This window comes from Haliotis cracherodii, unplaced genomic scaffold (assembly GCF_022045235.1).
Source record: "Haliotis cracherodii isolate W230 unplaced genomic scaffold, xgHalCrac1.p SCAF_6, whole genome shotgun sequence".
Taxonomy (NCBI): domain Eukaryota; kingdom Metazoa; phylum Mollusca; class Gastropoda; order Lepetellida; family Haliotidae; genus Haliotis; species Haliotis cracherodii.
In genome coordinates, this window is record NW_027266319.1 from 9,443,282 (window position 1) to 9,457,165 (window position 13,884).

General features: G+C 41.8%; 1 protein-coding gene across 2 annotated transcripts in view; it reads right to left on the reverse strand.

Annotated features, from left to right (window-relative positions):
- The window catches only part of LOC139444600 (cylicin-2-like), a 40,653-nt gene extending 27,170 nt beyond the window's left edge, over positions 1 to 13,483 (reverse strand). Inside the window, exons 1-3 of one of the 2 annotated variants that reach the window (XM_071225504.1) lie at positions 13,364 to 13,483; positions 12,792 to 12,977; positions 9,626 to 9,709 (exon numbers count right to left, since the gene is read on the reverse strand). In XM_071225504.1, coding sequence (XP_071081605.1) covers positions 9,626 to 9,709; positions 12,792 to 12,977; positions 13,364 to 13,454 — 361 coding nt within the window. In that variant the 5' untranslated portion in view covers positions 13,455 to 13,483. Of the gene's footprint in view, positions 1 to 9,625; positions 9,710 to 12,791; positions 12,978 to 13,052; positions 13,180 to 13,363 lie in introns of those variants that run through there. The other variant, XM_071225505.1, reaches the window with a different exon arrangement.
- Positions 13,484 to 13,884: the final 401 nt, after the last annotated feature.

Consider the following 13,884-nt stretch of genomic DNA (forward strand, 5'->3'; position numbering starts at 1 on the left):
CAATTAGTACTAATTTAGTTGTTTGAATATTTACATAGTTTGTATATTAACTGCATTTATTTAAGATCTGAGGTCGAAAAAACAGTTTTTTTTCATTTCCGTGAGTACTTTAATGACAGAGCATGCGCCCGAGGGACATACACCCGAAGACAATGTATGGTAGCACCAAAGGGTCAGATCATACACCAGAAAAACGTATGGAGACACTGAAGGAGAATACACCAGAAATCAATGTATGGAACCACTAAAGGGGCATAAACCAGAAAAACAATGTATGGAAACACTTAAGGGACATAAACCATAAACAATGTATGGAAGCCCAAAATGGGCATACACCAGAAAACTATGTATGGACGCACTTAAGGGGAATACACCAGGAATCAATGTATGGCAGCATTCAAGGGGCATACATCAGAACATAATGTATGGAAGCAAGGAGAAGGAGCATAACAAATCCACACACTATATTACCAATAAGGGAAGAATGATCGTAACTTTCGATTTTGGAACAGGTGCATTTTTGTGATGCTCAGTGCTGATTGGTCAATTGAAGCATTTCACGTCACAGTGCTTCATTGTTGAGAAAAATACGACATGACATCATGTTCATGACGTCACATATTGATGACTTTACTTCATATGAACAATAGTGTGCCTCGGGTGAAGTAGGGTTGACGTTTCATTCGTTTTTTCTTAATTTTCTGTCTTAAATGTCAGTGAGTATATCAGAATTACAGATCAGCTGGCCCTTGTGAATGAATGCTGTAAGTGCTTTATTAACACCGTTCACTCGAGACAGATAATTTCGTTGGTTATTCTCCAAGTATGTTAGCCTAGAAAGAGCTTATAAGAACAGAGAACATATGGAACATGTCCACCACCTGCTTCAAACAAAACGGCGGCGCCCAGTCAAGACGATCTGATGGATAATCAAGACCTATATTGTGATAAAACGAGTTTACATCGCGAAGTGCATCAAATCACGTGAGCACCTTGATTAAAAACATGAAAAGATTCAGAAAATATCTGTTGACAACTAGTTAGCGGTGCACATGCTTTGCAAATCCTCCAATCGACCAAAATCTGCATGACAGTTTACGAACCGGATTTCGATTTCGGTTCGCGATTTTGATTGGACTATGCATAGACTCGTTAGTCCAGCCAAAATGTAACTCCATAATACCAGCCAAGTTCGGCAAGGGAGGAAACTGGACTTTTATAGTCAGTTAACTCACTTGCCTCGGGAAGATGGACACACACACACACACACACACACACACACACACACACACACACACACACACACACACACACACACACACACACACACACACACATACACACACTCACACACACACACACCATGAGCGAAACATGATATTTCTCGAGACACATGAAATATTCTATTTATTATAAACATCTTCTGTAGTTGTCTACCTGAATATTAAATGATTTCATTACAAATGTTAAAACTTCTCCCTACCTTTCACACAGGGACGGTTCACCACCCCTTGTATTTGCGACTTAAAAAGTAGTTTCGTGTTTGCAAAATCTTAAAAAATATAAACAGAAGTATCTAAAAATGGTTAGGGTCACGAAGATTCTTTATCATACATTTAGATATGATTATATACGGAATCAACTTCAACAAAAAATATGCTTGAAAACTTGGAAACTGCTGTTGGAAGCGAAAGAATACACTCTGGTCAAGAAACAAAAATGGCGCCTTGAGAAACGAACAGTCTCGATTGACGAGTTAAATGAGAAATTTAAAGTTTATAACGAAACATTTTCGAGAGAATAACAAACGGCAAGACGTTATATTAACTCCATAAATGACAATCTGTCATTATTTTGCTTTGTCAATGTAGAACTAACGTAAAATGCAAGTCAACAGTTTGTGTACCGGCTAGACATTTACGCTAAAGAGAGACAATTTAAGGGGAAGTAATTCTTGTATGACAATAGTTCCGTCAAAGTGTTATGTTCACTGCAGTGATATATCATGTGTTTTGTTCACTGCAGTGAAATATCAAGTGTGTTGTTCACTGCAATGAAAATATAACTTTTCTCAACTTCAGAAAACTCAGCCTTTCACACTGAAGTATATAATAAAACATTTCAACAAAATCAAGACCTGCTGAAGTTATGACACAAATTGGTATTGGCACTACTGACTGATGGACAGCACGTGAGATAAAGCTTGGCAAAGAGCTAGCTATCTGTTATGTGGGAAAAGATTAAACTTTTATCTTTATTTTGTTCTCCTTTTCATTAAAAACACACCAAAAGACAACAAATTATTCACGACAGTAAAATTCTCCAAGCCGAAGGTACTGAATACGAAATCTGTAGCGTCTGTGCCTGTGTGCAATGATTACACAACCATTCAGACACGCACTGTTACGTCAGGTATGTGCAGGTGCGCCGCGTTCTGTTGTACCTCGCTATCTCACAGACAGGGAACTGGCCTAGTCACACCGTTAAAGATGGACGACCGCCAACATTATGGAGGAAGAGTAAACAAGCCGTGCACTTGCTAAACTTTGGCGAGGCTAAGTCGTTCTGCCATGCCATGACAAAGAGCCTGGTAGACGCTTCTATTTGTTTTCCTCCAGTGGGAATTGCAGCTTGGATCGGGGACACAATCCAGTACTGCCGTCTTGCAATTTGTAGAAATGACGTCATGCAAGTGGCACCAATGGTGTCTTGTAGTTCTTATCGTGCATCTGATTGCCGACTTTACGCTAGACCCTGGATCACATGTCATCACAGTTGATATGTTTATAGGAGCCCTGGGGTAGCCTAGTGGTTAAAGAGTTCGCTCGTCACGCCGAAGACCCGGGTTCGATTCTCCACATGGGTACAGTGTGTGAAGCCCGCTTCTGGTGTCCCCCACGTGATATTGCTGGAAAATTGCTACAAGCAGCGTAAAACCATACTCACTCACTCACTGATATGCATATATACTTTGCACCACTGACAGTTTATTGAGTCTACCAACAACACCTTATATTTTATGCCATTAAACCCTTAAAAATTTCGGTCAATTGCAGGATTTGCAAAGCATGTGCATCGCCAACTCGTTGTCAGCAGATATTTTCCAAATCTGTTCATGTTTTTAATCAAGGTGCTCACGTGATTTCATGCATTTCGCGATGTAAGACCCGTTTTATCACAATATAGATCCTGATTATCGACCATTTTGTGTGAAGCAAGTGATACGAGAGGTGGAACCTGATTGGTCCATAGGAGAGGCTTAGAAGGGACATAACTGGTAATAGCCACTGGTGGCGCTACGATCTAGCCCAGTAATTCCAGCTAAGTTCGGCAAGGGTGGAAACTGGACTTTTAAAGTCAGTTAACTCCCTTGCCTCGGGAAGATGAGCCTACTACTGATCTGACCAAGCTTGGTCAAAACAAAGTGAAAGAAAAAAACAAAGGTTCCTACTCGTCAATGTCTTTTAGTAGTGACAGCGTGACAGGTCTATGTGTGGAATCAAGCCGCACATAACATTTTCTATGTATTGATCTTCAAAGCTGATCAATATTTAAAAGTTCTAAAGACACATATGGATTAAAATAGATCCCAAGCACAACCTTTACTTGTCGTAGGAGTTGACTTGGAGGTTCGGGTAGTCAGGCTCGGTGACTTGGTTGATTACCACTCATCTCACCTCGACGGTAGCGGGAGGCACGGGGGGCCCAGTCGTCTAAGGTACCGCGATTCGCTGTGCAGGGTTGCGTCCCTTGGTCACGCCAGAAACCTATGATTGTGGGTTCGAATCCCGGTTCTCCCCGATTACGTTTCTGGGTTTGTTTGCACCATACCCGTGCTCGTGGGTTTCACCGAAGTGGTAAACGTCTGAGACCTGTATCACTTCAGGCTTTCCCCCAACATTAAGATGGCCTGCCGTGATATAACTGGAATACTGTTTAAAGCGGCGTTAAACCAAATTCACTCACTCACACACTCACTCGTCGGCATGGATCGTTGTTCACAATATCCATCATTGGATTATCTGGTCCACACCTGATTATTTGCACGCCACCGTTATGGGGCTGAATGTTGCTGAGTGCGGCGTAAAACAACACACAGACGCACACATTTGAAAACGTATACAATGATTTGAATATAGTGGTCCTTTCGCAACCTCAATTCAACCATGCCATTTCTTGATTGGGTGCTTTTTTGTTTCCACTAAAACATATGATGTTGACAAATACAAGGGCAACCAACTACCAACAAACCATTTCAGCTCTATTCGTTTTCTCAACAAGGGAAATATATGCAATTTTATTAATACAATCAATATCAATATATTCACCGGTAAAGAGCTCCCCGTGGAAGTATCACAATCTATAACGAGTAATAAAGACCATTATCTACATATCCAGCATGCTATGCACATGCCACCAATACTGTAGAATACAACTCAGAAATATATCCAAATACGTTGGTAATCAATGAGATGTATTAGTTCCACTCGAGTGACCATCACACTTCATTATGCCTTACAGACATATAGAATTACAATGGCAACAAACCAATGCCGTATCTCATCTGGCGCCTTCTCTCAGTTCGAGTCATCTAGTATATATGAGTCACCACTAACAGTGTCACAATATGCACGTTTTGATAACAAGACATGACATTAATAAAGCTATTAACTACACGCTATCTTCAATTCAAACCTAAGTAGAGAAGGAATTATGAACCGTCCTTCCTCTAATAACAGCCGCCCAAGTGTTCCCCTACACACTACAAAATGTTTCAGATAGAAATGGAAGAAAAAATCTGTCCCAGAAAATATTTAAAATAACATTTGTTTGTCTTCTCCAAAATTGCGTTTTGAAGCAGTTGTCTGAAAACAGTATCATGTCTCCAACAAAATCCCAACCGTGCCCACTACACTCCTAAAATAATAAATGGTGGGTCTCTTATTCATCCCATTTTCCATTACCATTTTATAATAATATCATTTTATTTTGTTTAAATAAAAATATACATGGATCATTAAATAAGGTTAGTTGCGCTAATAAGTGAACTGAGTATATGGTTGTCACACATTTTTAGAAGAAATAAGGTGAACTTAAATGTAAACGCGAATCTCTATAGTCTTCAACACCGGAAGTGTCTAAATCCTCAAGAGAATCCGGGCTAGATACCTTTACGCCAACACAGATTTAACACAACAAACCGGACATTAGGAACGTGAACTCGAACAGAAAGCATTGTCTGTTTCTTTGTTATTTAACGCCGCACTCAGCAATATTCCAGCTATATCACGGCGGTCTGTAAATAATCGAGTCTGGACCAGACAATCCAGTGATTGACATCATGAGCATCGATGACCACCCGATCACGTTAGTCTCCTCTTGGTAAAGTAACTCTTGGGATTCTTTGTCTTTTGAATCCCGTTTATACAGACGACCTGGTTCATCCAGTTAAACGAGGTTCCCAAACAACGCCAAATGTGATGACACGGTGAAAAGCTTCAGCTATTACACGTGGAATTGAAAGAAATATTCAATAAGTGCTGACATATACAGTTATAAAACTATAACTTCAAGATGGCGCAAGTCTACACAGGCTGTAACGTCCTCCGCAAGACCTACTTCAAGATTCCTTCAATTTTACGCCTATCATTATGCCGCCCAGCGTACGAATGATCCACACAACAATATGTACGCTCATAAATACTTTGACAATGGCGTTACTGCTGCTCCACAACTGGCAGAGAGATCCTGTGCAGAGACCAGAACGTCTGACACTACAACAATGGAGACATGGTCACATCTGTTCTGTGCCGAGATAATGGCAGAAATGTGGGCCTCGCACCACGTCCATAGATGATTCAGATACTGTCATGTGTACAGACAGCAGATGAGAAATGGCTTTCCAGTCACATACACATTCCTTCATCGACCACTGATCCCGATCTGACAATATATGACGTGCACATATTGTTGCAAACATGATTATACCTTCCATGTATTGTTGCAACTATGCATTTATTGCGTTTTGAGGTTGTTGCGGCTATGCGTACATGCTATTTATGCAAGGTTATGAATATATGTCGTGTATTGTTGCAGTTATGCATATATTGTTGCAACTAGGCATACATGTAAATACCATTTATACAATGTTGCGACAATGAATATATATGTACTTGGCTGCTACTAGGCATATATATGAGTTCTACAATGTTGCAACAATGAATATATGTGTACTTAGCTGCAACTAGGCGTATATAAAATTTATACAATGTTTCGACAATGAATATATATGAACATGGTTGCAACATGGCATATATACCATTTATACCATGTTGCAACAATGAATATATGTGTACATGGCTGCAACTGGGACATTAGGCATATTTACATGGCTGCAACTAATTAATATATATATATATATTATTTTCGCATTTTCGAGTGAATATATATGGGTGCAAATGTAAATATATAAGTCATGCATATACTGTAAATGGTTGCAGTCAAGAACGAATTCACATAGCTGCCCCCGTGAACATGTATGTCCTGCTAGATCCTATATATACTACCTCTCTTTGAATGTCAAGTATTGGTGCTGAACGAAACTGATTGTTTGGAAGTCATACAAACAGTATCTGATGTTGCAGTGGAACTGAATCATATTTGGCTCCATGTCAAGTTATAATAAAAACAAGTACATGATTCGATATTTGTTTTGTCATATTTGTCATATTTCCTGTCATATAAACCAGACAAGCGCTAAGCAACACAAACTATGAGGTCTTGAGACAAGTCAGAAAAGAAACACCGCTCTAGGGTTATTGATATGTAGGGGCACGGGTGGCCCAGTCGTCTAAGGCGCCGCGATTCGCTGTGTAGAGTTGCATCCCTTGGGCACGCCAGAGACCTATAATTGTGGGTTTGAGTCCCGGTTCGCCCCGATTATGTTTCTGATTATGATTATGTTTGTGAGCACCATACCCATGCTCGTGGGTTTCACCGAAGTGGTAAACGTCTGAGACCTGCATCACTTCGGGCTTTCCTCCCACATTAAGCTGACACGCCGCGATATAACTGGAATACGGAGGCGTTAAACCCAACTCACTCACTCACAATTGATATGATTGATGATAATTCAACATTTACTACACACAGCTGTATCGGTTGTTAAGCACACGTTCAAGTTGAATAAAATGCTTTACCACTATCAGATATAGTTCCTTACAACAGAAATGTTTATAAGAACCACGTGGTTACGCTTTTCAAATAATGTTAAGCTGACAACAAATAGAAAGGACAGTTTTTGAATATGTCTGTTTGTTGTTGTTGTTGTTTAACGCAGCAATATTCAAGTTAATGGCGGCGGCCTGTTCAAAATCAAGCCTGGGCCACACAAACCAGTGATTGACACAACGGGTAACGCAGTCGGGGTGCGATGACGCGCTATCAACCAAGTCATCGAGTCTGACCAGCAGATCCATTAAGTCGCCTCTTAAGACCAGCTAGGATGCTGGGGATCTATTCAGGCCCCGCATCCCCACTGGGGAGTTTTAATGAAGTTAACAACGCCAACGACATCACCACACTCCCCATTCGACATCGGTACTGTTCGCGAAATACAACGATAATAACGCTGCCATAAATAGCCAACGGGAATCAGAGTCACATATACACATGAAGATCAAACAGTTCAATAATTGATTAAAACAAATTTGATAAAGAACACAATTATACATTGTTGACATTGAACAAGTTTTGAATAAAAAACACATCTCATTACTCACAATCGTCTATTTCTATATTATCGTGACATCTAGATATATATAGAACATATGACAAATGGTGACAGTGTATGTAGCCACAGGCAGCTGACGACAATAACCCCACCAGATGTTTCCACTCATTTTCTAACCATTTTTCAAAAACCAGATCAAACTGTTTCACTTACGCAATATCCACGTATCCTCTGAGAATGATAATCCGTGACGTCACAGTATCCCGTGAAAAGTGTCACGTTTTAGCTCGAGCGCCGACAGTAAGTTTATATACAAACAGTTTACACATACAGTCTACTTAAAGGTTCACCTGTGTGAGGTCCCACCTGTGGTCGGTCCACGCGGGATTGAGCCAGGAATCGATTCCAGTGTGCATGCTTAAATATGGTCGTGCTGAAACGCCTACAGCAGGTATAGCCTTTGGGTAAGAGTGAACCATTTGTTACAGCAGCAGAAAAAATGTTATCAGTCGTGGATATACTCCGTTTAAAACAATCGTTTTTACACCCCTCCCTAGCAAACCTGCATCAATGAGAAGTAATATTATTATCAAGCAGCATTTCGGTTATATAGTATCTCCCTGATTTTTTTTTTGGTAATTGGTAATTACTTATTTGCAATAATGCACATGTTAAAGTATTAACTATAGCGTTAGCTGTGACCTACCAGTTGTGTCACAATAGCAGGAATATATCGTTTGTGTCGGACATAGTGTGGTTTACACTCAACTAAATTGTACTCAAACGAAACAGATGATTGGCAGGATCAGGCGGCATCCTGGGTAATTATGTATTCCGTTAAAGGGCAGGAGAAAGACTCGTGTCACGCCGCTGTTTTAACAAACGGCTGGGGCAGGCTGGTCGTGACAAGGATCCGTCATAATGAGATGGAATTATATTCCTGTTGGTGTTATCCTATTTTAATTTGTGCCATTATTTATAAAAGGAATACAACACATACGTGATCCCAATGCAGATGGAATGGACTTCATGTGAAATTAATGGAGCTGCTCAAATTTAGATTGGGACTGTGTGGCGAGTGAGAAGGAGTTCACGGGCTTTTAGCAATATTGCAGTAATGTCACGATGGACGAAACATGACTCCCTTAAATGTATTCTTGGGGATTGAAACTCAAAAAGCTAGTCCATCGTCCCGATTTGGGTGTGTAGTACTCTGAACATGGTCGTGGTTGTATACCGAAGGTGGGCGTGGTTGTATACTGGAAGGGTCGTGTTTGTAAAACCGAATGTGGGCGTGGTTGTATACATGAAGGGGTGTGCTGGTATACCGAAGGTGGGCGTGATTGTACACCGAAAGTGGGCGTGGTTGTATACATGAAGGGGTGTGCTGGTATACCGCAGGTGGGCGTGATTGTACACCGAAAGTGGGCGTGGTTGTATACATGAAGGGATGTGCTGGTATACCGAAAGTGGGCGTGGTTGTAAAACAAAGGTGGGCTTGGTTGTATACTGGCAGAGGCGTGGTTGTACAGAGGAATTGGGCTTGATTCTTGAGAAAGCTATACACTGCCACAGGTTGTGTTGTGGCGAGGTTTTGGTGCGATAGTCTGATGTGACGATCTGGCGTTGTGATGTGATGTGCGTTGTGCTGGGGTCGTGTGGTGTGGCGTGGCGTGGCATGGCGTGGTGTTTTGTGGCGTGGCGTGGCGTGGCGTGGCGTGGCGTGGCGTGTGGCGTGGCGTGGAGTGACGTGACGTGACGTGACGTGGCATGGCATGGCATGGCGTGGCTTGGCGTGGCGTGGCGGGATGTGGCGTGCTATACCACTAAAACACAGGTAATATTCAATGCGGACATGTGGATATAATAACGCAACAATGTGTGACTCCTCACCGTGTCCGCTGTCCTCCCTGGTGGAGAGTAGACCCAGCCTCTTGTTCTTCCCTTCTGTCTTCTTCGCATTCTTCTTGTTCTTGACTGCAAAGGATAACAGAACTGTCAGTCAGTGTTGTATTCCAGTTATATCGCGGCGTGTCAGCTTAATGTGGGAGGAAAGCCCGAAGTGATGCAGGTCACAGAAGTTTACCACTTCGGTGAAACCCACGCACGGTATGGTGCTGACAAACCTACAAACATAATAGGGACAAACCCAGATTGAAACCCCCAAAATTTTGGTTCCTGGAGTGCCTAGCCGAGATGCTCGTATCAGTAAGAACGAAAAGGGAGGGTTGACTTAATTCCTTGACAGGATTTGTTTGTTCCTTTGTTTGTTGTTTGACGCCTCACTCAGCAATATTTCAGCTAGATGACGGCGACGTTTGACACGATCAGCATCGGAATACAGTGGGACCCAGTTAATCCGGGTGTCAGTGTCAGGATTAATGAATAATTGGTACACAGTCATGTCCTTTGTATACATAAAGACGTTACTAGCAGAAGACCCGTGCAGATCCGGGTTACAATTGATCTTCAGCAAGCCATGCTTTTCTAAACTAACGGGATCGGGTGGTCAGGCTCCATGATGTGGTTGATGCACGTCATTGTATCCCAGTTGAGTGGATCGATGCTCATGATGTCAATCACTGGATTGTCTGGTCAAGACTCGACTATTTTCAGACCGTTGTCGTAAGAGGCGACTAACGGGATCGAGTGGTCAGGTTCGCTAACTTGGTTGATGCATGTCATCGTATTAAAACTACGTGGACCGATGCTCATGATTTCAAACCCTAGATTGTCTGGTCCAGACTCCATTATTTACAGACCGCCGTCATATAGCTTGAATATTGCTGAGTGCGGCGTTAAACAACAAAAACACACCACATCCTAACAGTACTCGTCCGAAGGGAGTGTCACGGTACATAGCTGTCGTACCCAAGGAAATAATGACCAACAACAGTTATCAAAATGATCTGATGAGTGCGGAAAAGTTGCTTAAATATATAACCCCAACAGATGTCATGTTATTCCTTCTTGATACACAATATTCATATGTGATGGGTTCTTTTCCTTTAAGGATGAAAAAAACTGGCATTGGTTTTGACTTTATACATGACCGGACTTGCGAACGGCCATTTGAAGGCAAGTATTTCGCAAGGTAATGTGGTTGATGGTGAACATACTATTACTTTGAGGGTTTTGCTTCATCAAACCTTTGTTTGTTGGTCGATATAAAAATAACATGAGACATTTTGTAAAGTTTTTGTAAGAATCTAGGGTCAGTAGGGTGATAAAAAAAATATCTAATGCTCTTTTGTCTGCTTTTGTGAAACGTGACTGGAATATTACAGTTGTTGGTGTTTATACACTGTTATGGGGACAGGGGATGCTATGAACAGTATTTGAGGAAAGAATTTTTTTATTTTTCATTCATAAATGTGATTGTGATTATAAAAAAAATAAACTAGATTTCTCTCACATTGATCTTTTTAGCATAGGTCAACCAAACAAAAACATAACATAACAAACAGTGACATTTACACCACAACTTGCATCAAAATACATTAGCATAAATACTGAGGACCAAACGCACCAAAGTCCTAATTATTTGAACAAATTATGATGTCATAATGCGAGGGAGTGAGTGAGTTGGGTTTAATGTAGCTCTAAACAGCATTACAGTTATATCACGGCGTGTCTGCTTGATGTGTGAGGAGAGCCCGAAGTGATGCAGGTCTCAGACGTTAACCACTTTGGTGAATCCCACAAGCACGGGTATGGTGCTGACAAACCTAGAAAAATAATAGGGGGATACCGGGATTCGAAACCACGATCATGGGTTTCTTGGGTGTCCAAGGGACGCAACTCTGCACAGCGAATTGCGGCGCCTTAGACGACTAGGCCACCCGTGCTCGCTCATCATGAGAACACACATGCAAAAATTGAACTTCCTCAGCCTGGTAATTTCAGGTCGAAATATGCATTAATGAGAGAAGGCCACGAAGGTCAAATCAAACTCATAATGTAAATACTGAGAAAAAAAGGAACACCTGTGTTGAGCGCCACCAATAACTATCAATTTACCAACGAACTAATCATGCACCAAATTTGATCAAAATTTCCACAAATAGCTGTTTCTATATAACCATATTTCCATAGAACCTGTTTCCATATTATAACCGGATTCGAACCTGTCTCACAAATTCAGGTTTCATCATTGGTGGGAATAGGCATGTGATGTTTCAGCTTCAATGGTCTAGTGGTTTCTCAGGATATGAAGTTTACAAGGAATTGTATTTTGAAACATTTCAGTGGCATGGGCAAAGTTGAAAGGTCAAATAAAGGTCATACTTTTAATTATCACAAAATACGAACATTTGTCTTAAGCCCCACTAATATCTATACATATTACACTAATGGATGAATAATGGCTACAAAAAAATTCAACTTTCAGAATGGTCAAAACGCAGAGGTCAAATCAAGGTCAATATTTAATATAATGCCAAACGAAATAACGGAACATATATGTTGAACACAGTTAATATGTCCACATATACCAACTTTCATTACATTTTGGACGAAAATGGCTGATTAATATCCGTAACAAGTTTTAACTTTCAGTAAGGTCAAAATGAATAGGTCAAGTGAAAGTAAAATTTGAATATTTGCTCCACCCAAAAACGGAATACGAGTTGAGCCCATATTACTACCAATGTATCAAATTGGATTACATTTTGAACAGGTAAGCTAAAAAGTAGGTCTAGCCATCTCTATGAGCATCGGCAAATAACTTTTAGAGGAGAGAAATGCATCGTGTAATTAAAGATTTCACAGCCTGTATGTTAGTCTAGCCCATTACACGTGTATCTATAGATCTAGTCCACGGCTCTATCAATGAATAAGTCACGCTTGCCCTGCTGCTCTCTCTACGGACATCTTGTTTACAAGTTGCAATGACTTGTGAGAGGACCACAAGCGCCAAAACGCATCCCATGGTGCCAGTGGAATTCCAGGAATGGCAACAGAGGAGCAATGCACACAGCACGTGGCTCCTTCATGCCCCGTGCCAACATGTGAGTGCGCCATTTTACCAACCACGTGCTAGTGGCTTGAGTTTACCTACCATTGTTTTTAGGCTTTGGTTTCTTCTTCCTGTTTCTCCTTCTTCCACCTACAATAAGCGCGCCCAGGTCGTTGTCAGGTAACAGAGCCCTGTTGATTGCATTTTGTAGTTTTTCCTTAAGGGGCTGGCGCATTTCACTCTTCACTGGCCGCGAGGCGAGCTTGTTAGGATAGCTGCATGGTGTTCCTGAAACACATAACGCATTTCAGATAGCGCTTACACCTTCAGTTCAACTCACAACAACACAAGTTTACAACTTACCGGTTTAAACCAGACTTTACTGTTATTTTCCCGACGCTAAAACCTCAGTTTTACACACAGACCATTCCTCTCTCGGACCTCAACTTGTAACGTTTCCGGAAAGATTCCGACTAAAGGTTATGACGTCACGTCCGAGTCGTGATTCATCCACAAGGAAGGAGTTAGTGCACGTCTTATCATTCGATTACAAACATCAGATAATGCATGCATCCACGCGTCGCCAAGGCCAAATAAGGTCCCCCTCCCTCCCAGCAGTGGAGTGCCTGCACGGTGGGGGTGGCCTCACCCCCGTGGTCCTATTCACCTCTCACCTGAAGCCGGGCGTAATATTTTATGCAGCAGTCCTAGAAAGTGTGTCTTATAACGTTCGTGCAGGAGTCCTTGTATTCGGAGCTCATTCATACCAAGGGCATGTGCCAAGTCTCGTGCTGTCTCTCGTAGTCTCGTATCACCCCTGTTCACCCCGACTGATGTGTTTTATTGTTGCATCAGACATGCCATGCGTCTTCCCTGCTGAACGTAAACATCCACACGTGCTTTCACGCACCTCCCTTCCGGGTTCAGTCTTCTCACGAACATGTCGCCCGATGATGGGTCTGCTTCCACAACCTGGGGTGAGTGAGGGGGTTGGGGTTTTACTCAGTTTTAGCAACACTCCCGTCACCTTAAGGAGGGCGGTCGGGTAGCCTAGTGGTTAAAGCGTTCGCTCGTCACGCCAAAGACCCGGGTTCGATTCCCGACATGGGTACAATGTATGAAGCCCATTTCTGGCATCCCCCGTCGTGATATTGCTGGAATATTGCTAAAAGCGGCGTAAAACCATACTCACTCA